Source organism: Papilio xuthus, unplaced genomic scaffold (genome assembly GCF_000836235.2).
Source record: "Papilio xuthus unplaced genomic scaffold, Pxut_1.1 DF825946.1, whole genome shotgun sequence".
Classification (NCBI taxonomy): Eukaryota; Metazoa; Arthropoda; class Insecta; order Lepidoptera; family Papilionidae; genus Papilio; species Papilio xuthus.
The window spans coordinates 14224781-14250284 of record NW_013532703.1 but is presented as its reverse complement, the minus strand read 5'-3'; the positions used below and the strand labels follow the sequence as shown (position 1 = coordinate 14250284).

At 33.3% G+C, this 25504-nt stretch overlaps 3 protein-coding genes and 1 pseudogene across 10 annotated transcripts in view; 1 reads left to right on the top strand and 3 right to left on the bottom strand.

The window, feature by feature from the left end:
* Positions 1–25504, top strand: part of kcc (solute carrier family 12 member kcc) — a 185846-nt gene that overhangs the window by 120656 nt on the left and 39686 nt on the right. The window contains exon 1 of one of the 8 annotated variants that reach the window (XM_013320406.1): positions 14956–15068. The exons of 6 other annotated variants lie outside the window; for them this stretch is intronic. In XM_013320406.1, the coding sequence (XP_013175860.1) occupies positions 15023–15068 (46 nt within the window). In that variant the 5' untranslated portion in view covers positions 14956–15022. Of the gene's footprint in view, positions 1–14955; positions 15069–16224; positions 16267–25504 lie in introns of those variants that run through there. One more of the 8 variants, XM_013320407.1, reaches the window with a different exon arrangement.
* Positions 103–1749, bottom strand: LOC106123984 (trypsin, alkaline C-like). Its single transcript, XM_013320418.1, has 4 exons — positions 1639–1749; positions 1382–1550; positions 816–1071; positions 103–435 (listed from the first exon to the last, which is right to left on the bottom strand). Exons 1-4 carry the CDS (start codon positions 1685–1687, stop codon positions 139–141), a joined length of 771 nt encoding a protein of 256 aa, XP_013175872.1. The 5' UTR covers positions 1688–1749; the 3' UTR covers positions 103–138.
* Positions 4241–5418, bottom strand: LOC106123990 (trypsin CFT-1-like; annotated as a pseudogene).
* On the bottom strand, positions 7248–8762 carry LOC106123986 (trypsin, alkaline C-like). The gene is made up of 4 exons (XM_013320419.1): positions 8653–8762; positions 8374–8542; positions 8035–8290; positions 7248–7572 (listed from the first exon to the last, which is right to left on the bottom strand). The coding sequence occupies exons 1-4, from the start codon at positions 8699–8701 to the stop codon at positions 7276–7278; spliced, it is 771 nt and encodes a 256-aa protein (XP_013175873.1). The 5' UTR covers positions 8702–8762; the 3' UTR covers positions 7248–7275.

Below are 25504 nucleotides of genomic sequence, written 5' to 3'. Positions count from 1 at the left end.
TCAAGCAAATTTAACGTATAATAGTTAGATATTGAATCTAAGTTTCGAACCCACGAAAAACAACATAAGTTCAATTAAATTATCTTTTGAATTAAAAGATTCTTTCAGATTGATACACTTTATTCATGATGCAAAACTTTAGGCGTTGGACTGGATCCAAGATGTGTAGCGCGAAACACGAGCATTAACACCAGGGAAGAAGGCAAGAGCACATTCATGTCCCCAGGAGCATACACCGACGATAACGTTGTTGTGGATGAGGGGGCCGCCAGAGTCGCCTTGGCACTGGTCGCGACCGCCGACATCGAGCCATCCGGAGCACAACATGTTGTCAGTAATAGCCGATTGCCTGGTAGCGTAACGTTGTCTGCATACGTTCTGGTTGACGGTCCAGATTTGAACATGGCGCAGCTGCTCTGAGCTCTGTCCCCTGAACTGTTGACAAAATAAAGATGTCATTATAATTTCAAGTGTATAAATTAAAATGAACATAAAAAACCTCAAATTTTACCCCAGCGGTGATTAGATTTTTTAAGTAATGAAATAGTGGAAGATATTGGCCACAAAGGCAGGAATATTCTGTGATTGCTTGTTAACAATTTAAACGATTAAAATGGATTTGTAGTTTAGGAGTATTTCCAAAAATGACTAAAATCATATCATACTCTACGTGATATTAATTAGGCTACGCTAGATTCAGTATAATTAAGTCTTCATGTTGATTCTACGTGGTAACAAAGTATAGGACATAATCTATTAAGTCTCTAAGAATTTGATGTGACCTCTAAGAATACTACAGATGTGTTCATACTTACAGTAATAGCTCCCCATCCGATGGCCCAAACAGGTTGATTATCACCAAGGTTGTAGTTGGAACCAGCAATACTTCCAGCGCGTACGTTGTTGTTGAACGCGAAGTTGGAGGACATTCTCAAAATAGCAATATCATTGTCGTAGTTACGGTTGTTGTAGTTAGGATGCATGATGATTTGTTGAGTGTTGTGGACGACACCGCCACTGTTGGCGTTTGTAGATCCAACGCGCACACGCCATCTGGCTGGTGGGTCGTTTCTGAAGTAAAAAAAAATAAAATTAATATCAAATAAAGGTTAAGAATAAAAAATAATAAAGCTAAAAAAGCTCATTTTGATGGGAAAAGTTCCCGGTAAAAGGAGCGTTGGTTGCAGAAAGAAATCCTGGTTGCAAAACATCCGAGAGTGGAGAGGGGTTGCGAGTCCCGCCCAACTATTTCGCCTCGCAAGAGACAAAAGAAAATATTGAAAACTGATCGTCAACCTTCGTTAGTTGCAGAGGCACCTCAAGAAGAAGAAGAAAAGCTAAGAAGCAACCCTGATTATTTATAGTACTTAACAAAACTTACTCGGTACAGTGGGCAGCAGTGAGAACAGCTCTGTTGTTGATGATGGTTCCACCGCAGTTTTGTCGGAAGTTTACACCAGTCCAAGAGAACAACAAGGCAGCGCCATACGGATATTGTGTAATAGTGGTTACTGATCCACCAACAATCCTTTGTGGATTTCTGGGGACAGCTGCATCCGGAAAATAAATCATTAATCTTTCATCTTTCTTTTATTATAAAACAGTAAATAATTTAGAATTTAATAAGCGCATCTTTACCTGCCGCGAAGGCGACGCCTAGCACCACCAGTATAAGACTAAGACGCATTGTGAAATCTTGAGAAGTTTTGCACCAACTAACCGGTAGTCATTCTGTGCCTTATATTTATACGAAAGCTACTGTAGCGTTAATTAAGATATAGTACAATTCTGATATCAATTTGTTTATTTTAAAGATTACTATATTACAAAGATAAAATGAAATTTTTTATTTATTATTTAAGCCGGCATTCTGTCTCTTCCGTTTTATAATCAGACGTTATTTAGTGCTACTTAGATGCAAAAGTTTAGTATTTTGTCCAAAAGACACATTTGATAAGTAAGTACATAGCATAGATGATGAACTCTACTAGATGGTCTAGTAAGAAGCGAAACAATCTTTCAGCACACTCAAACCCCGGTCCTTGTCTCAGATATTACAACCTTTTTCGTATAACCTTAAACTATTCTAAAATCATTACTTATGAGAATTGGTTCGGAATATTCTTCATGAAAGAGACGCAACTATCTGGCATTATTCGACAAAGTCTATCTAATTACCGGAAATGATAATATTGACACAAATTATACATAGCACACATCGATATCCGACATAGCGTCGATAGAGCGTTGGTGGTTCAGTGGATTTGTAGTATAAACCCTTGATTTGTAGTCTGCAAGACATAGATTCAAATCCCGCCATGTACCAATGCGTTTTTCGATATTCGATCTACATATGTACATTTATCCGATGTTCTTACGGTGCAGGAAAACATCGGGATATAACCTGCGCATATCTGCGAAGAAATTCACAGATATGTGTGAAGTCATCCAACCCGTACTGGGCCAGCGTGGTTGACTATGGCCTAGTCATCCATTAGTTAGGGTAGGCTCTGAGCCCCACTCGATGATGATGATATCCGATATCACATCCAATTGGCATCTTACCATTAGTTTCCACAAAAAAAACCTCATCCCCCTCATCCTATTTGAAAGAAACGAATATTTCCTGACAAAAAAAGCTCGTTGTGTAAAAGCAGAGCCGTATTTTTTGTCTATACTCGTTTGATCTGAATTGAGTTTTCTACGGACTTCTAATTTATTTATGCTCTTACTTATCTAATATTTACCTAATTACGTAATTAATATCTCATCATAAAAGATAAAGCTTTAGTTATGTCATTATCAAGCACATACTTGATTTTATTGTTGTGTTGGTGATTTGATTTTACGACAATCGTTTTGTATTGACTAGCGAAAGGCGACAACAGAATTCATTAAGACAAAAATCTTACTATTTTAGCACCTCTCCCACTGGTGGTTTTATCTTTTATTTAAAATTCTCGTGTCACAATTTTCGTTCCCATACTCCTCCGAAACGGCTTGACCGATTCTCATGAGATTTTGTGAGCATATTGGGTAGGTCTGAGAATCGGCCAACATCTATTTTTAATCCCGCGCGGACGGAATCGCGGGCGACACCTAGTATTTTTATAGAAAAAGTTAGCACGCAAATAAGCGGCTACCTTAATTCGCCAAAATATGGGTAACCTTTTATCGCCAAATGAAGGAACGCAGATAAATTTAATATTACCCTTTCCTAAGGAAAATCCGCCTTCCCTTCCCATCGCTTCCTTTAAAAAAAACGCTAGGAAGGGCAAAAAGACCATAATTAGGCTTCCGGTACACAGATATCAGAGGAAACACTTAATTACTTCCACTACACGCGTGTCTTCTGCGTGGTATATCCAAACAAGCCGGTTCATTCGTGCAAAAATGTTGTTGCTAGCTCTAGCGCTGTTAAACAAATAAATATGAAATACCATAATTATTACTGAAGATGATTGATTCGATAGATTAATTCACAAAAGAGACGGAAAAATAAACGACATCAATCATTACGTTACTAAGTTTATCTCATGAATTATCAAGGTGATAAAATTGACAGCAATTACATTTTTCGACTGCTGAAACACTTTTATGACTTTTAAGATCATTAACCGATGGTTCCTGAGACAAAAATCTCTGTATAAATCATATCGCCATCCCTATCGAAACTAGTTGGTGCCGCCACCGGACGAAAATACGTGAGTGTTTAGCCGTTTTTATATAAGTTTATTAGTATATATACTATGTTTGGATCACATACACAAACAGTATGTTAACGGTGTACGTTGACACATTAAAAATGGCTGCATCACGTTTATCAGTACTTGCCTCATTTAGTGAACAAATAAAATATTGGTAAAGTTTTAAATACTTTTTTATGCAACATATCTTGATTAAAAATAATTGGATTGGGCAAGACTTGTAATCGAGATTAAAGGTAATTGAAATAATCCAGAGATATAATATTAATGGAATATTGTTTGAAAAGAACTAAAACTGTAGATCTAATAAACGCAGTTTAAAATGCCTTTAGGGGCTAGGGCTAGGGCTTAACCATTTCATACCGGGTCATCAGATGTCAGGGTGATTGTGACCAACCGACCCAAAGCCCTCAAGAGTGCACCAAATTAGTGATACAAGACTTTAATGTATATTTGCTAGAAAAGGAACCTCTTCCTCACGGACAAAGTTACGGGCACATAAAAAATCAAATTATATTTTTCGAATTTATTTTATAAAAAAAAATTAAGCGTTGGACTGGATCCAAGATGTGTACCGTGAGACACGAGCATTAACACCGGGAAAGTCTGCAAGAGCGCATTCGTATCCCCAGGAGCATACACCGACGACAACGTTGTTGTGGATGAGAGGGCCGCCAGAGTCGCCTTGGCACTGGTCGCGACTGCCGACGATCCTCTAGTAGCGTAATTATTTCTGCATGTGTTCTGGTTGATGGTCCAGACTTGTACGTGGCGCAGCTGCTCAGAGCCTGGACCTTCAAACTGTTAGCAAATAAAAGAGAGAATTTAAGATTACTTACATTGTTTTAAATTAAAATATACTCGCTTTGAATAAGAACGGCCCTTTGATCAGGAAAAGCAGAAGCTTCCAAATGGTACACTTCACGATGAGCTACTCTGATACCACCACGATTAACTATTGTTTTAATTTTCTGAAGGCAATCAACATTATTATTCACTTACAGACGTTGCGCCCCATCCGATAGCCCAAACAGCTTGGTTGTCTGGAAGGTTGTAGTTGGAGCCTGCAATACTTCCAGCGCGCACATTGTTGTTGAACCCGAAGTTGGAAGAGGACCTCAAGATAGCAATATCGTTGTCCTGAGTACGAGAGTTGTAGTTGGGGTGTCTAATGATTGAGTTAGTGTTGTGGACGACACCGCCGCTGTTAGCGTTAGTTGATCCGACACGGATGCGCCACATGTTAGCTGTGTCCCCACTGTAACAGAAATTCAGTTATTAATATTCAAACTGTTATAATTGATTTAATTTATACACCTTTGTTAAAATTATTTCTTTATTAGTTACTTACATGAAACAATGAGCAGCAGATAGGATAGATCTATTATTCAAGATGGTTCCACCACACGCTTGCCAGAAGGTCGAACCACCCCATGAGTACAGCAAGGCAGCTCCATATGGATACTGGGAAATGTTGGTTGTTGATCCACCAACGATTCTTTGAGGATTCCTCGGACCAGCTATAATAATAACATAACTTTTTACAATTGCTAAACAAATTTAAACAGTAACAGTAAATAGTTTCCAGTAAACTTTATGAATCCATTTATTTTTATAAACAGGAAATATTATTTTGGATATTTTTCTCACCTGCCACCACAGCTAGGCCTACCGTCAACAGCAGAACGCTGGTACGCATTGTCGAACTATGAGTAACTTTTTACTAAACGCAGTTTGTCCTTATATTTATAACATAAGTTAGTTGCGAAATTTAAGATACGGTCCGATAAAAATAATTCTAAGATATTATAACTTTTTAAACTAGCCAAATAACAATCATTAAACTTGTTTTGTTTAGACAACGGTTCTAATTTAGCTCTGTCCTTTTTCTATGTCCACCTATCTATAATTGAATGCTGAAAATTTTCCAATTCAGTCCTTTTTTTTATTACGTGTCCGTGTCAGCCTTTTTCTATAAAATTCCATTTGTTTAAAGCGGGAAAATTCCTCAAGAGTATTTACGCTCGAGTAGCCGAACTAATGGAGAATCTTCAAACTATACTGACCACATTCTCTTTAAACTTTCTCCGCGTAATTTTTATATGTCCATCGAACAGGAACTTTCTGTATGAATTCGCGACAATCGAATATATATACAAATATGCAAATTCAGTAGGTTATCTTCAGCCGTTGGCTTCTGAGACCTATATATCTGTATAAAATATATCGTCATCCTTGTCTGTCATCTTTGACAAAACAGAGATCACAATATGTTTTAAACAAAGTTTTTGATCTCAGAAACCCACAGTAAATCATTTATTGTACAAGCGAATCTTTAAACATTCTATTACATAGTGTTATATACAAAAATTTAGATTGTTGTATCTACCTTATTGTTAGAAACATTGTATGGAGATGATTACTGTTGATCCTCCATCTGCCTACACTTCATACATACATACATTTCGAACAAGTGGAATCTGTTACTGCAATTGTTCTTGTAATTTTGTGGACTGAATATACCTATATGAATTTCGGTGCCCACGATACATGCATTGCCTAGTGTGGGCATCACTAGATTACCCATATTAACCATAAATGGTAACTTAAGTTTAATTTAATTTCTCAGTTATGTGCAATTTTTATGTTAGTTATTGTTTTTGGTTTAATCTTTATTACCTAAAATTCTCAAACAGAAGTTAAAACATGTTTGCTTACAACTGAGAATTCTTCTTTATTAAAGTCAAGTGAATTAACACCGATTTCAAAACAAATGTATTGGTATTAAGGCCTTTGTATTTAATATCCGTAAATCAATATTTTTTTATTATCAAACATTAATTTGTCCATATCACTGATAACTAATTATTCCATTACTAAATATTTGAAATCGGTCAAGCGGCTATTATATTCACCATGAAAGATAAACCAGAAAAATATTATCCTATCGAACGGCAATAGTACAGTCAGCTGCATTAAAATGTATACGCAGATACCACTCCTTAAATATGAATACACTTTCGGCTTCAAAAATATCTATTCAACTAGAAGAGCATAAATATAGAGCCACTATAGGTGAGGCATTTAAATATGTCACATTTGGCACTGCATCAAAATCCAATAACTTAACCTTTTATTAACGGGCATAATTTTTTTTAAGTTAGAACCGCAAAATTGCCAACATTTTTTCAAACGATTACATATTAATTGTAATCAAGTCAATCGAACGTGGTTATGATAACGCCTCAGTGAATTCTTGTATGTTTTAAAGAACATGTTATGGATATTCCGGAAAATCTGAAGAAAGATATTTCATAATAACTGAAATCGATTCATTATTGTTTCAATTCCTAATCACTTCGTTTACTTTAATCGATGTTTTCAAGCAGTACTCACCATGAAGCTTCACTATGCAGCTAAAATTTATAGATGTTAGATGTGGCCTATTTATTTAGCCCACGTTTACCTACATATATCTACATGTACTCTTGATAACTCCACAACGGTACAAAACATCATATTGAAATTAAAGAATTTTTGTGTGTTTCAAATCAATATATTAAGAAAATTAGGCATTAGACTGGATCCAAGATGTGTAGCGCGACACACGAGCATTAACACCAGGGAAATAGGCAAGAGCGCATTCGTGTCCCCAGGAGCATACACCGACGACAACGTTGTTGTGGATGAGAGGGCCGCCAGAGTCACCTTGGCACTGGTCGCGACCGCCGACATCGAGCCATCCAGAGCACAACATGTTGTCGGTGACAGTTGATCCCCTGGTAGCGTAACGTTGTCTGCATACGTTCTGGTTGACGGTCCAGATTTGGACATGGCGCAGCTGCTCAGAGCTTTGTCCCTTGAACTATAACCAAAAAAATTAAATTAATTCCTTAAGTTATGAGCCAATACATAGTAATTTTTTTTTTTATATCATAAGGTGGCAAATGTGCGAGCGGCCAACTGAAATCGCTGAAATAGCGAAGTGACCGTTGCCCATAGACATACGCAATTGCGTTGCCTACCTTTAATCGACGGAGGAGAGGATGCACAGAAAGAAAATATTTTCCCTTTCCATGCATCCTCTCATCCGGAAAGTCCCTTTCCACTTCCCATCCTTTCCTTATAAGGAAAAGGGTGGGAAGGGAAAGAGGACTAAATTAGGCCTCTGGGACGCACGCTCATCAGACGAAACGCGGAATAGCTTCCACTTAACGCCTGTCTTCTGTGTGGTCGTGGTATTTCACCGGGCGAGCCGGGCCAATTCGTGCGAAGATGTTAAAGCAGGCTCTACCACTGTTAAATAATGAATTATAGGCATACTTACAGCAATAGCGCCCCATCCGATAGCCCAAACGGCTTGATTGTCAGCAAGATTGTAGTTGGAGCCTGCAATACTTCCAGCACGTACGTTATTGTTGAATGCAAAGTTGGAAGAGGATCGCAGGATAGCAATATCGTTGTCCAGATTGCGGGAGTTGTAATTGGGATGCATGATGATTCTGTTAATGTTGTGAACAACACCGCCGCTGTTGGCGTTAGTGGATCCGACACGGATGCGCCATTGGTTCGCAGAGTCGCGCCTGCAAATCAAAGGAATCAATTATAGAGTAACTTTCAACTGGATAAGTACCTATTTTACACACAAGTTTTACTACAAACTTACCAAACGCAGTGTCCAGCGGTCAAAATTGATCTGTTATTCAAGATGGTACCACCGCAAGCTTGCCTGAAGTTTGAACCACCCCATGAGTACAGCAAGGCAGCACCGAATGGATACCGTGAAATATTAGTTGTCGATCCACCAACAATCCTCTGAGGATTCCTGGGGACAGCTGTAATATAAAACAAAATTTATATTAATTATGCTTTTTTTCTTATAAAACTGTTTTAATTTTTCAACAAGAGTAATTTTTTAAACTGTAATTTTTAATTTTTTTCTCACCCGCGACGACAGCCAAGCCCAGGGCCAACAACAACAGGGTGATGCGCATTGTCAAACGTTTTGAAATAATCTACCAAATGATGTTCATATTTATACAGAATTTGATGACATTAACTAAATGATATGATACTGAATAGACAACGTAATCGCTAAAATGAATTATTGATTAAATCATCCGTGAATACCTTTATGTTAATCATTGTCAATTTTGTATCTGTGATAATTTTATGTTATGTAATAATTATATAAATTCAATTATTTTCTATGTACCATCAAATCAATTTCTTCTCCTTGCAAATCATATTGGTAATCTTCCTAGGTAATTTAATTACAAAGGCTAGCGCTTTAAGGCTTTTTATATAATATAGTTATATAATATAATATATTTTTAAGGACATATCCAAAAAATTAATCGACATCGGGACCGTAGAGCTGGCAGCTACCTCGGACAAAAAATTAGTTTAGCTATCCAAAGGGAGAACGCTGCCAGTATCTTGCCTAAAGGGACTCCTTTAATAATATATTTTAGTAAATTATTAGTTTTAAATATATTATTTAATATCAAGAATTAAGGTAAAAATCCGAATTTGATTTACAGAAATTCGAATTTCTAGCTAAAAATTCCCAGTAAGAACTAAAATTTAGCAACCAGCTACCGAATCAGATTGTTTATCGTTCATAAAATATATGTTTCTGATAGTACATTTTACAATAAATTTACTTTATACAGAATATTATATTTTTCACAAGAGGAATACTTGAACATCTATTACCCCTTGGGGTTATACATATTTCAGGGAGGATAGATGGGTTAAGCCTAATTTACTTTGCTTGCTTGTTCAGCAATGAGACCCCCACTGCTGGGCATTGGCCTCCCCTAAAGATCGCAACGATAATTTACCTATCTTACTAATATTATAAATGAGAATGTTTAGAAATTCATTTAAGCATTCGCAAACATGTATCCATCCGGATGCGTGTTTGTTTGAAGGTATCTCCGGAAAGACTCAACGGATCTCGCTGAAATTTGGCATAGTTGTAGAACATAATTTGGAAAAACACATAGGCTACTTGTAAAGTTTTTTTAATCGTATTTGTATTGTCTGTTTTTTTATTGGATTGTCTTCGAATTCATATCCGCTGAACAAAAACTAATTAAAAAATGATAAAAACTAAATTCTAAAAGTTAAACGTAAAATAAAATTGAAATCATATTCTGTATTAAAAATTATGATGATGCTGGCTTTCTGCAAGCTTTTCTTAAGTTTAAACGCTCCGCGAGTACAGCAAGGCAAGACACTATACATATATAGGTACTGAGAAATGTTGGTTGTCGATCCACCGACAATCCTTTGAGGATACCTGGCGAGGGCTGCACAGAAAAAAAATTACACTTCGTAATTTTATTCTACTGTTAGAATAGCATCGGCCATGTTATCTAAGAATGTCGTACAATTAAATTTTCATTTTTTTTTGCAGTTGCCATTAAGGATGTGACGGATCATTCGTCCATTTATCTATTATGAATCATTTTAACTATAATAAAACAAAAATAAAGGACTAAAAGCTCACATAACGTTATCTTGAATTAAAATAATATGATTATTTTATCTTAGAATTACTGTTGCCATAATCCTTATGTAATACGTTTTGAGTTGAAATGTGATAAACACAATAATTAAAATTGAAAACAGTACGTTACTTTTTCCTGAAATTGGGAAATTTACACTGGTATACCATTCCAACCCGCAATTGGCCAGCGTGGTTGACTATGGCTTAATCACCCTTAACTTAGGGTAAGCTCCGAGCCCCTCGTTGGGGATGTATAGTGAACTGATTATGATGATGATACAATTCCGTCCAGCATACTAATAACATTTCAAAATTTGTCTTACAATTAAAGGTCAAACTTGTAAGAAACACTCCATCAAGTAAAGGTTTTGGCGCTAATAGCGCCCTGGGCGAAATTTCCACTGCACCCTCATTTAGTGTTGCCTTTGGATGGGTTACCAATGCTACGTGAGACAATGTAATTCGCAGACTTGTGGCGCCCCTTTCCGTCTAGCGCCCAGGGCGTCGTCTTACCGCGCCCAACACTAACGCCGGCCCTGACTCCATTTATAGTTATATATATGGCTAACATTAAGATGAATTATTAAAATTATGAACAGGAGCATTAAGTCTTGTGTATAAAAGAAAAATTGCGTTAAAAATCTTCATTATTAGGACTAAACTCCTAATCATGAAATAATCCGGCACGTTTTTAACGATAATGTTAATTCGTCTATCAGCTACCGACTAATCAATTTATCAATTAATTAATTTATCATTGTCAGTGTTCATAAATTATGATAAACTTTATACTTTGATGTTTTTTATATTCAAAAATATCAGACATTTTCCGTTTCCATAGAAATAGTATATGTTTCTACCACATATTTTCTTTTTATTATAAATAAAATCATAACCTTACAAATAATTACGCCTACTACATGATTATACCACATGAACTGCGAATGTAGAGTCTTTAAGGAACGAAAAATTAGCATCAATTACGAGATATAGCTAAAACGACCATTAAACTAAAATGTTTTTAAGCTGAATATTACAGTGGTTCATAATAGTTTAGCAACCTGAAAGCTTATGAAATGGTAAACAAAATATTGTTTTGGGTCAACTCCAAAAAACCAAGGTATTCTTTTTGTGCAATAATATCTATTATGCTTTACTTCTTTAAAAATTCGAAGTTCCTATCTAAAATGTTTCTAAATGTTTTCTATTTTGATAAGTATAGTTCAACTACAAAACAAGGTAAGGAAAATTAGCAGAAAATGAGTAATAACAGATTAAACACATGTTGTTCTAAATAAATAAAAAAAAAATTGTGAACAGTTTATCGAAGCATTATGTTATCGTAAACAGATACTGTCGATAGATAAATAATATTTGGGCTATTCTGAAATGTCAATACATTGGATCGCTAGAACAATCAGGTTCTGCAAACTTTCCCAAATAAAAAGCCACAATGAGAAGAAGGAAAGTTCACTAGGTGATGGTTTTTACGACAACTTTACAAAATGATATGTCACTAGCGAATTCATGTCACTTGTTTGGGTTTCGTCACCCGGCGGACGGTTGAGTTTTCACCTGTAACAATTATTCGTCACATTTTCTAAGCATACGCACTATAATATTTTGAAAGCTTAATTTGGCCATAGGCTATTCGTCTGTCGTAAAGAAGAAGTAAAAAGTTGAGCAAAAAAATCGGAAATAATAAAAAGATTCGAAAAAAAATTGAATATTGATAAAAATATTTGTGAATGGCCCATCAGAGGCTTAAATAAAATTTATTGGTTGCTCTCTTTATTTTTGTTATCGTTTAATTACGTCTCAGTGGGTTTTTCCTGGAAAAACTAAATCATTATATTAAAACGTGAAGCAAAAACGTTGGAAGTCTTTTTTTTAGGAAATTGCGGAAACGAATGAACGTAAAACATGGGAATAAGAGTTAAATTTTGAATAACTATTTTTATTCAAAATAAAAACTCAATAAAACTCAATAAGGGGCGACCAACAATTTACTTTAACTCTACAAATCTATGTAAAAATATAACTAATACACTAATCTTTACTAAAACCTACATTTTCCTCTTCCTGCCTCTTATCATACAAATGCTTGGCACATTTTATAAACTACAAACAAAGTAACCAAGACATAAGAAATCTTTTTTGCACACTAAAGAATCGTGATCATTGCGATGACTCCTTAACTAAGAGACTAAAGGAGACAGTTAATTCCTAACTCTTTCCTCCCCATGACATGCAGTCACACCTAGATGAGCGAGAATTCAAGGGACCGTGATATTTTTTCGCTTTTTCCTATCCAAGTTTCTCGCTTATTGCCGTTAGCCATCGGGACCTGATAATGACTTACGCTTAAAGAGGTTTCTTGTTTATACTTTTAATATATCTTTCTCGGAATATTTAATTAAGATTACAGATAACATAATGTTAAAGAGTTGTAATTGTCAAAACAAATATTTTTACCGAAGTATTCGACTGTTGTCAAAATTGTATAAAACATATTGTAGTCTCCATTATATCAAAAAATATTTTTAAAAGTAAATTTTACATACGATTTCGCGTATATTGTCCAGTCTTGTTAACAAGTTTAATAGTTTTTATATGATTGATAAGACAAAGACAAAAATCTATTTTCCATGTTTTCTGCCTTCCGCTTACATAATAGCAAATTATAATAAGGAAAATTAAATTATTTTAATTGATAAGGCAAAACCTTCCGTCTGGTTTTGCTTTGAAAACTTTGCTATTTTTTTTTGTAAGTAAAAATCTATTTCATAAGAAATATGTCATGTAAAGTTTTAATTCGTAAGGACGTATCTTTTTTTATAATATAAGCTTTTGCCCGTGACCATGGCTACGTTACTAAAAAATAATGTAGCTTATTAACGGTAAAAGTCTACCGTTTATAAGCTATCATCTTTCGACCAAATCTCCACTAACACCAGGTGGGATCGTGGTCAAGCGCTGGCTTATCAAACGTAAGAAAAAAAAAGTTTTTTTAAACAAGTCTGGTAGTTTTTGAGTTTATTCGTTACATACAAAAATACGAATCCTTTCTCTTTATATAGAAGTATAGACTGAGTACGCATATAAATCTTAAATTGGTATACTAAATAATTTGTATTCAGAGAGCGTAATGCGGCCTACGATAGACCTACCCTTAAGATTAACAACTATACTTGTGAGTTAAATATTTAGAATGCTGCTTCTTCATGTATAAAGCAATAAACATTTCCTTTCTCATGTTTATTACATTTGTGGTCGAACATAAAATCAAAAGTGATGTAACTTTATTTTGACGTGACTACCACTAATTGTTAAGTTAGACTGCTAAATAACCAAATGCATGTTACCTCTTAACCCTGCGAATTACGAAAAAAACGTCAAATAGTGACTTCTCAGCCCTCAAAATCATCACCCTTTCATGCTTAGTGGAAAGCAAAAAATCATTCATCCAAAGCCTAAGCCCAAAACTCCTAATTTCGACAACAACCTAATGGTTAAGGGTGCGGATGTCCAATCATATGGTCGGGGATTCGAATCCCGCCATGCGACTATTGTAAACTATTTCCTAGCACAAGCATAGAGCTTAGTTGGAATGGTACAAGAAATATTAGTAAATTAACAAAAATCTGCTTGTATTTATTAAACACAATTAAAAGTATATAACCACTAGTTGTAACCGATCATAATCTTTGTATTTTTATAACATCTTATCAGATTATCATTCGTATATCAGTTATCTTTATGCACATTAAGCCAGATTATTATCGAACTATGCATCAGTATAATAAAAAGAGGCCAATGACTGAAAGTCATGTGATCACTATCGTATGTTGACATTCCAGCAGTAAACAGAACTAGGATTAAATTATTATTATCGTTTTTATAGTAAAAGGAAACGAGAGAGTAAGCTGCCAACAATTTAAAAGTTTGATGGACTAAGGAGGTTATGAATAGAAAGAGGATATATCGTCCTTTCCCTATAAGAAAATTTTGTAAAGATGTCTAGTATGTGGCCTCTGGCATTCTCAATCTATTAACATAAAGCTGCTTAAACATTTGACAGCAATAATACGAATTTTTGGATATAAAGATGGATGGATTGACGTTTGTTTGAATGTATCTCCATACAGTGAGCATGGATTTCGCTGAAATTTAGCATAGATGTAACACATAGTCTAGAAGAACACATAGACTACTTAGTTTTTTTTATCAATTCCGCACGCAAATTCCAAGCGACAGCTGGGATAAAATAAAAATTATTTAAAAAAACCAATGGGATGCAAGCAAAACATTGCGATCAAAAAAAACATTTCAAAATCGGAGCACCAGGGGCGGAGTTACGCGGTAACACACATAAAAAAGGATCATGCAGACGAATTGATAATCTCCTTCTTTTTGAAATCGGCTAATAATATTGAATTCCTCTAACTAAAGTCTTTATAAAAACTTTCAGTTTACCTAATTCGTAACCTTTTGTTAATACTGCTAAGATGTGGTCATGTCTTTAATCATTGAGTGATATTATGTGTGAAGATAATTTTATTTGTTGTAGACAAATGCTTCTCTATAACCTTAGATATAAACGATAAGTACTCCCAAGTGGTAGGAATTTAATATTGATATAATGTACATACATAGTATGACACAAAGTTATATGACTAACCTTTACAATAAACAGTCTACTTTTATAACTCAACGAAGACAGTATTTTTTTATGATAAAATTTATAGTCGTTGTGACAGAATTGTAAAACATTGTTTGTGATAGTTTTAATGTTAATATGCAAATTGAAATATCCAATAGATATTCACCAATACACACACAAGGTCAGTTAATTCATTTTTCATTTATTTAATTCAAATATTTCAAAATATTGTAAACTAGCTGTCGCTCGCGACTCGATCCGCGTGGATATATAAAAAAACTTAATATATAGATAAGTTAAATAAAAAGCAGCTCTTCAAGACATAAATTCGAAAAAAAAATAGTATCCTATGTCCGTCTCCTGACTCTAAGCTACCACCTCACCAGTTTTTAACCATAGCGGTAAAGCCGCTCTTGAGTTATAAATAGTGTAACTAACGCGACTTTCTTTTATATATATAGATTTGTAAAACAAGTAATAAAGATACAAACTCTCTACCTATATTATTATTATCATCTACACGCTACTTAATATTCTATCTAATCTAAAAAGTATAAATGAAAAGTTACAAGCTTTGTTTATTTATAACGCATAAACTTAAATACTAATACCATTTTAATTCTTGAATAGCGAGCTTAAAAGCTCTAGGCATATGTAACATAACATAGTAATACTTTAAGCAAGTAAATTTTATTTCTAATATAGAGAAGCTTGGCGATTTGTTACGAGATTCTATGGATATATTATATTTATGATTCATTGCAGATATTTTTCATTCTATTTAACAAATAAACTAAAGTTTATAATATAAGTTTACAATAAATTGAAGATCATGTTTATAAATTATAATTCAAGTTTTGGTCTTGTCTTTAAGACATCGTGACTATAGGTTTGGATAGTCCGAACGTTTAAAGAATGTTACTTTAGCACGTATAATAGATGGAATGTCGGGAGTCCGATATAATAAATAATTTTCAGATTCCCAAAAGAATTTACAATGATCATAAAAGAATAATAACTTGTAGTAATATTGTAAGAAATGTCTTGGTTTATATAAGAGATTATCTTTTATTTTAATTCATAATAAATTTCTCATTCACTTCACTCAAATCATTTTCTATTTTCGAGTTAGTTAACTGTTAACTTCATTTAGTTAAATTAAAAATGAAAACCCTTTGTTTGCTGTCAATGTTATCGAGTCACATGTCAAACGATAACTGGAGGATAACCTACTTTAAACCGTATATATTAGATTTTGAAAGATCGGAATAAACAGTTGCGTTGTTTAATTGACAGTCGATTGTTATTGTTGTGAAAGATGCGGTTGTTATCTGGACAGGACAAAGACGGCGGTGCCGCGGAGATCGGTCTTATGAGAGGTCAGTTAACTAGAGGTTCATAAACTCTGAATAAACATTATAAATTGTGCGTATATATAAAATATATTTTCGTTATTATGAATAAGCTTCAAAATTATTTTTAATAGTAAAATTTAACTATAGCAATTGTATATTGAAAATAAATATTTTATGCGACAAAAAACTCATTATGGATGCTGCGTTCATCTTATAGCAACCAAATGTTAGTGAAGGATAAAACAAGCCAAGCAAGATGACCTCTTGTCACAGTATACAAAAATCACAACAACAACAAAACACATAATATTTAATCGTATCATAAATTCTAAAATATTTTCAACAAACGTTAAATTAATTAATCTGAATTATATAAATTATTTACAAATATATGTACAATGTAATCGTAATAACGAAGTTACTTATGTAATACTGTCGAGCTTAACTTAAAGTCGGCAGCTTTAATAAAGATTTAATTAACAAATTATTTGGCTTTAGCAACGACGTTAATTAAATTAAATCAAAATTAGAATCTGTAATTTACATTTGGCTGCTGAAAATCCAAGAATTATGAAATCCAATTATTTAAAATTAAATACGTGTACACAAAGACTAATAAATCTAGTGCGCTAAAAACGATAGAGTTTTTATATAATAGTAGCTGTCTCCAGCGACTCCGTCCGCGTGGATATATAAACAAATTAATTAGTGTAGCCTATGTGTTCTTTCTGACTATGTTCTATACGTATGCCAAATTTAATCGAGATCCGTTCAGCTGTTTTAGAGATATCTTCAAACACCCATTTATCCACATCACATCCATCTAAACATTCGCATTTATAATATTAGTAAGTTAAAAAAATGCAGCTCTTCAAGGCATAAATTCGAAAAAAAATGAAAAAAATATTATCCAATGTCCGTCTCCTGGCTCTAAGCTACCTCCTCACCAATTTTCAGCCATATCGGTAAAGCCGTTCTTGAGATATAAATAGTGTAACAAACGCGACTTTCTTTTATAATATAGATTTATACTTATATGGTTAGTTCACTGACTGATAACAATTTGATAATCTTACGCATCTTAAGATTATTGTATCTAAAGATAATCTTATTGATAAAAATTAACGTTTATGAAAGAATTTCAGTCAGAAGTAAATACTACGCAAAAGAACAAGGCTATGTAAAACATTACTGAAATATTATGTTTATTCGCTTAATTTATAATTATTTTAACTTAAATGTTTAATTATAAATATGTTTATAATTGATACATGGTTTATTTGGATCCTTGAATAAACAAGTAAGTCAGAGTACCAAAAAGCAGTTTCTTGACTTCTCTCTCTCTTACAAGCGCTTTTAAAACGGCACTTATTGCGCATTAAAGTTATAACCTCAAATTTTCAACTTGATCATACCGTGACCGACGCAGCTATTTTTGTATTAAACATTTTTCTTGTATATTTTTTACCCCTCATTGTTTTCTTTCTAACTTATCTCTTACGCTTTCTCTGTTCCCAAAACAAAATCTCTACCGAATTTCAAGTGTAATTTAAATTAAATTAAATTTTGTAAACAACAACGACGTCTAGTTTTGATATATTGTTATAGAAATAGCAATTTCAAACTCCGAGACGGTTTAATTTATGTTTAGCTCAGCTGACGGCACTGATATTGCTTATTCTCAGAGCCCGTCTCGCTTTATGTAACCTTTTTTGTGACATTAAGTATAATTTAAGTTTTTTAACATCCAATATTGAATGTTATTAATTTTTAATACATTTTATTTTTAAGTATTAAAGTTGAGATATGGGAATGTAACAGATTAACCGTGTAGAATATTGAAAATCTTACTAATACTATAAATACGAATGTTTAGATGAATAAAAGGATGTTTGTTGGTTAGTCTGTATCTCCAGAACGACTCACTGGATCTTGATGAAATTTGGCACAGATTTAGAACATAATCTACAAGAACACATAGATTTATAAAGTATTTTCATATTTCCGCGCGGACGGAGTCGCCGGCGACAACTATCTTTACATATTTTAATATTCGGCATAACTAAAGAAATTATTATCTTAATCGGTTTTATCACGGCTATAAAGAAAGTTTTATCATACTCATATCTACAGTAATACTAGCAATTGAGTTTTATCTAAAATGTTTTTACATGAAAAAATGATAGCTGGCGAAATTTATCATTTATCATTCGGTAATGTGTCATCAACTATATTTTCAACCGTGAAGTTCTGGGATTAAAAGCATCGTTTAAAATATATGGTCATCTCTGTTTTGTCAAAGATAAAGTCAGGGACCACGATATGTTTTAAAGATATATTTTAGACTCAGAAACCAACGGTAAATATGGTAACATGTTTTTTTCACCAGCAACTAAGTATAAAATAGTTATATATTTTTTCTTTAAATAGTTTGTTTAGAAATAAATATAATTTAAATGTATTTTGCGATCAATTTTCAATTTACTCTACGAATTGGATATGCTACATTTCATCTAAATTCAAACTAGAAATTTCAATCTCACAAGAGTTTTCCGGCACATATGTACATTTGCCAAATATCACTTCCCCGGTCGCAAGTTGAAGCGATCAATTTTATATCATTTTACACACATTTATTTTCCATTAACTTGCATTTGACTTACGATGATTTTATAAGACTCGATTTTTTCATTCATAACCATTGCATCATAGAAAGTGTCAAATAAATATTCTCTAAAAAAATCTGTTTCTGTTTCTCATTTGTCGTTTGTTTTATTTATAAATCAAACAGTGTTACATTTAAATGTATTTCTGTCATTTCCGAAAAAAAACACACATAAATAATCAATGGAGCAACTCACTTTATAATGTTATTCAAATGAGGACAAAAAACGACATATTTTTTCAATTAAAAGTAAAGTATTAATACTAATGAAGCCTACTATTTGTTTCTATTGTTTATTATTCCTGAATTAAAAAGTAAAAACACATGAAAAAACAAAGGCTAAATGAACATGTGTTCATTTACGTATCTAATAGGCAATAGAAATCATATAGTAAGTAAATGTTTCCAGAATAATCTGGTAATGTGAATTTAAAATGTATGAAACTAATCTAATCTCCGAATTACAAGCGAGGTGAGCACCGTTCTATCAAAACGTGTCGAGTAGATGATTGATTCTTGTTTGATTTCAATATTGGAATGTATCAGAATAATTTACTGCCGGACTAATCGATAATTGGCAACTAAGGGAAACTAATCATACCTTACACTAAGGAACGATTTAAAATAAAAAGTACACTACGGAATTGTTAAAATTGCCATTTTTACTCCAAGTGAGAGAGCATCCATGGCTCAGCGGTTAAGCCCTTGACTTGTAATCTGCAGATCATAGGTTCGTATCCCGCCATATACCAATGTGTTTTTCGATTTACATTTGTATATTTATCCCGTTTTCTTACGGTGAAAATCAACACAACACATCATGATTAAAACTGCACATATCTGCGAAGTAATTCAAACCAACCCACACTTGACCATGTGATTCCTAATTTAGGTTTGGCTACAAAGCCCTCAGTGGGGATGTATAATGAGATGATGATGATGACTCTGAGTGGGACTATTTTAACCAATTGATAATTAATTGTCCCGGAGGCCAAAATTAGTCCTCTTTCCCTTCCCACCCTTTTTCTTATAAGGAAATGATGGGAAGTGGAAGTGGACTCTCCGGATGAGAGGATGCATGGAAAGGGAAAATATTTTCTTTCTGTGCATCCTCTCCTCCGTCGATTAAAGGTAGGCAACGCATATGCAATTGCGTATGTCTATGGGCAACAGTCACTTCGCTATTTCAGCAATTTCAGGTGGCCGTTCGCTCGTTTGCCACCTTGTGATATAAAAAAAAACTTTCCGTTAATAAAAGTATTCATTTTGAATTAGCTTTTGCTGTGCATTATTCCAGTAAGTAAATGAAACCAGCAACTAAGTAAAAAGATTTGATTCTATATTTTCCTTGTTGTTCCGTTGGTATAATATTATTAGAAATAACTTGACCGCATTCGTACTTTCAACGGCAGCTTTGGAAAGTTAGCCTTTGTACAAGACTTTTATATTTATTAGAATAAGTTATTTTAAAAAGAAACGATATTCAATTTCAAATTAAAAAAAAATCTTATGCCGACTCTATATAGATAGGTTGGAATTAGGTCAAGGAGATGGTGACTACTTTTTCACTTTTGCTATACTATTATCCAATCAGCTCTATAATTTAATATTATAATTTTTATTATCTACTCATGTTATAATCAAGCAGACACTTAATCTATTTCAGAGAAATTTTATAAGTATCATAGAAACATAATTCAGTTTATTTAATTCTAAAGCTTTAGAAATACAAGCATAAAGCAAAATTTTTCCCTTATTTTCATAGCAAAATAATAAAATTGAACTGTTACAACAAAGACCAAAACGACCACACATTCACAAATCTGCGTATTTTCGACGTACACACACGCGCGAGAGGTTGCGTGATGACGTCACGGGGGAAAGAGAGGGGCGAAGCTGGAACTAGAAGTGAGAGAAGAAGAGGGAATATAGGCCAAGCACCGACCTACCTTCCGATACAGTGGCGCGCTGGGGCATCACGGCAACTATTATAAGGCCGTTAACGAGATGGTATCTTCAAATTATAGCCATCACAATTTATATACCAATGAGCCAATTGACATTATATTATGTCGCACAAATTTCTTGTTATTTATGAATGTTCGAGAAAATTACAAAGTACTCGGATTTTAGGTCGAAAAAGTGGGCGAAATTCGGGGAAAGTTATAAGAAGAGAATATTTTATTGCTTGATTCAATTACTTATGAGGATATTTTGACTGAGTTCATGATAACTTTTGAATAATTATAATTTAAACATGAATCTAAATTAAGTATGGCTCAGACAATAACTATGTCCGCAGCAGTTTATCGTTTATGTTTTTATAATAGAAAAAGTTGAAATTATATTTACAAAATATGTTTAAAAAGGCAATACGAATGCGACAATTTACAAACCTAGTTTAAGTACTAATTAGGAAAACAATTTAAATAATATAAAATAAATACTTCGAACATTATAAAGAAAGTTTGGACGTGGAATAGCCAAATAAATTGAACGAGAAGCATGTGTCAGGTAACACTAAATAGTCTATAAATTAGGCTTAACTACAATGCCTCTTTAAGTCCGCTACAAAATATATTTACCGTTCGGCGACAACACGAGATTGGCTAAAATATATACGCTTAGGGATCGCAGTATTTTCTTTAAAGATAATGAAAGAGATAAAAAAAAATAAGCGTGTTTTTACCTGTATAATTTTTAAAATATTAAAAACCAACATTTTTCTTATTTATTATCAGATAAAACCGTTCTATTAATGTTAAAAATTAAAGCATAAAATATATATAAAAAAGAAAACCAACTGCATTTTAAGACAATAAATTAATATACTTAAATATGTATACAGAATTTTTTACACATAAACGTAAGATATTTTATGCAATGACAACTAAAATAAACAAACAACTATAATACACAATAAAACAGTCATAAATAAAACAGAAAATGATATTTATTGGCATCCCTTTTGTAATACACATTTGACATGTTTTATCTCGAAGGGGTTCCGCGACCTCGTCTACTACATTACTGCCAGGCTACGAATGTACAAATCCCAACTCATACATAAATAAATTCAACATCTTTTTATATTGTCAATCAAATGGCAAAGTTCTTTTTCAACTTTTGCTTACATTTACACTCCTCTCTTATTTTAAAAAGTAGTCTCTTGTGACGTTACTACACGTGAGCAGGATTGCAAAATACTTTTTAGAAAATGTAAATGAAAAAAGATAAACATATTATAAGTTATATATATGTAAACCATGTGAAAATAAGTATTTAAAAAAAATTGTTATTGTATTTTAAAAAAAAAAATTTTTTTTGGTTATTTTTTTTTATAGATAGAATGATATATTGCAATAAAATAAGACATTGATTTGAAAATGATAACCGAAATTGAAATCAGTCAGACACTTCGACGAGCAGCGGTTACGTAAAATAACAAGATAGTATTGGAAATGTTAACCGCGTTTGAATACTACAGATTGTCGTCTGATTGAATTATCTATTCAAAGCTATTGGCCAACTGATTTATTATGTGGTTAACATCGAAATTATCTTTAACAGAGAATTATTGCTATGTTTACGTGTTTAAATAATTTGATTTATAATGATAATAATTGCAAAAAAAAAACACTATCTACCACTAATTTAAGTAATGATTGTAAATTTTTGAACAATTAGGTTAGGGATAATACTCTTAAGGATATTTCACGTCAGTTCCTCGTAAGAAGCTTTTCCACGCTCCCGTAAAGCCAAATATTTATTAAGAAAATGCTTCAATTTAACTATCTGATTTTGTTCCTACAATCCTAAAAGCTTCAATATTATTCATTCATTAAATTTAGATCACTTTATTAGCTTAGGATATTATTATAGTAAAATTATAATCAAACAAGTTGTTACTTTACACTTAAGTTTTCATCTGATGGTAGGTTGTACCCATAAACCGATTGACAAGGTGCGGGTGTGTTGACTTTCTAAATAGGCCATGAGTCAGGACCACGTCCGTCACGAAACATCGCACGCCCCCTGGGGGCCGCGCGTGTAAACAGTCACTACACATCATTGCCTAAACTAACTGCCACTGTATTTGGCAACTGGCTCATGTGTACACCCCTGATCTTGTTACAAAATTAAATTTAAGCAACTTCGAAAACTATTAAAGTGTTTCAAGGTTTTGACGTTTTCAGTGACAAAATGTTTAAGTAAATAGAAAACCTATAATTTCTTTAATGGAGAAAACTTTTACAATAGTATATATATTGTTGGTATTCAAGACTTCATACAAAGTTATCGAATTCCAGAATAAAATTGTACCGAATGCAGAAATACTTCAGCAGAATATTTCAATATTGTAGCGCGTGAAAATTGTCAGTACTAAAATATTTATGATTGCCGTTTGTTTGTCATTCAGTACTCCCAATCTTAAAATATTTCGTATTTGATTATATAAATATAGAAATAACGCATCTACAGTCACGGATGTATATGGGCAGCGGTCGCTTGACGATTCGACGAATTCAGGTGGCCGCTTACTTGTTTGCATAAAAAAAATCATCGTCCATCATGGTAGGAACACTCATACTTAACATGTTGACTTAGATGAATAGCGCATAATAGTCAGTTGGTAGCGTAAAATAACTAGTTTTTAAAAGTTAAAATCGTACGAATTGTCAGTGAGAGTTCATTTGCACTCGTGCAATTAATAGAATTATGTTTAATTCAGCAAAGTGTCAAGTCCCGGCAGCGAGAGTTTAGCGGTTGCCTCTGATATGGTTAGAGCTTTGACTATAAAGAGACAGGATCTGTCGATTAAAAGCGAACAATATATTTTGAACTAGTTTGTTTTTGGCCTAGTTTTGTTTGTGTGCATTTTTAAATCAGTATTCGTTTATAAAAAAAAGTTTAAATTTTACGTATCCACACAATACGAAGCACATGGTGTGAATTTCATTTTTAACTCACCCCCATGGAAAGTGTACAGAAAAATTTTCTACAAATAGTCTAGCCTAGTCCTTAACTTCATAGTCTAGTAATCAAGGTTGGAGCCTCGCCAATACTAGCACTGCTGGTCTCCTGCTTTCCGACATTAATACCCCCGTTTCACAGATTATACCGTCTCACTCTTAAATGATGCTTTTCACGGGCTAATTAAATTTATTATAAGCAAAAGCTTAAACATGATGCTAAACTTTAAGCAAAACATTTTAACTAGGGCAAATGCAGCTCAAACTAAAAGATTATTCTATTTGTATTGGCGTTAAGCGGATAAACTGGCAACGTATAAAAGAGGAAAAACAACTGGCCACATAGACTATAAATTACTTTTCTAACATAAAAAGTAAAATTACTTATAGCTTCGTACAATATTTGAACACAATAATTACTCTTTTATTCTTATAACAACTTTTATTTTCTATCATTTAACAACATTTACAATTTTTATTACAAATACTCACCCACTTCACGTTCAACTGTTAGATACGAATGAAATAAGTAATGTAATGACCTCTAACAGCGAAGTATTCCACGCGAATCGCCTTCAGGGTCAGTGAATAGCCTTTGAAGGTAATAAAATGTCCGTAAAACCAATGGACTCCAACGCCCGCCTGGAAACTGCCATGACCAAACACGTAAGAATTTCCAGAGTTATTAACAAAATGTTTTGTTTTATTATTATAAAAATAAAGAAAAATTGTACATACTGAAAGTTTTCTTACTGGCGGCTTACTTGTTATGTGTCAAACAGTTTTTTGAAATCAACATTACTAGTGGTTGGATTGAATAGATGTATTTCCAGAACAGTTCAACGGATCTTTTATGTAATTTGGCGCAGATGTAGAACGTAGTCTGAAAGAACACATGTTACTTAAGTTTTTGTTCACACCACGCGAACTGATAGCTAGTGTGATATAAAAAAAATATTCATGTGTGTGTTGTGCAAATACTTCATATTCGATAAGTGTCACAAGCTTACAACAACAACAATATGACTCACGCCCATATTACACAGTGGTAGACAGAGACCACAGACTTCCATTTGGCGTTGTCCTGACACACCTCTCGCGTTCCTTCTACATTCATACATCTACACCAGCAACATCAAACATCTCACTTAATCCCTAACCGTATAGTTCAATGTACAACATTAACCAAACACGATAAAATTAGCGATATAAAATTAAATGAAATGCATTAAAAGTAAGTATTAACTCTGTATTTATATTAGCAATATTTTACAAGTTTACTCAGCGATACATCTACAAACATATGTACATACAGACACTCAGAACATTGTTTTACCTATGCGTATTCAAATACGCCCCCACGTACAACTTTTACTTGTGTTTGTTCAACTCTCGTGTACTCGGAACTGACTTGTGTCTCTCGCATTACTTGGATAAATTAAACACGCATCTTAGCATATTGAAACTAATATTTGATTTATATATTTGTTTCAGGTATGTTTAAATCAAGCATTTCTGTTTGAATGTTCTGAGTCACTCTTTACACAGGCAAAGGTAAGTTTTAAACCAACAATATAGTATATTGGACAAACAGAGAGAACATTTTAAGATCTCTACAACTAAT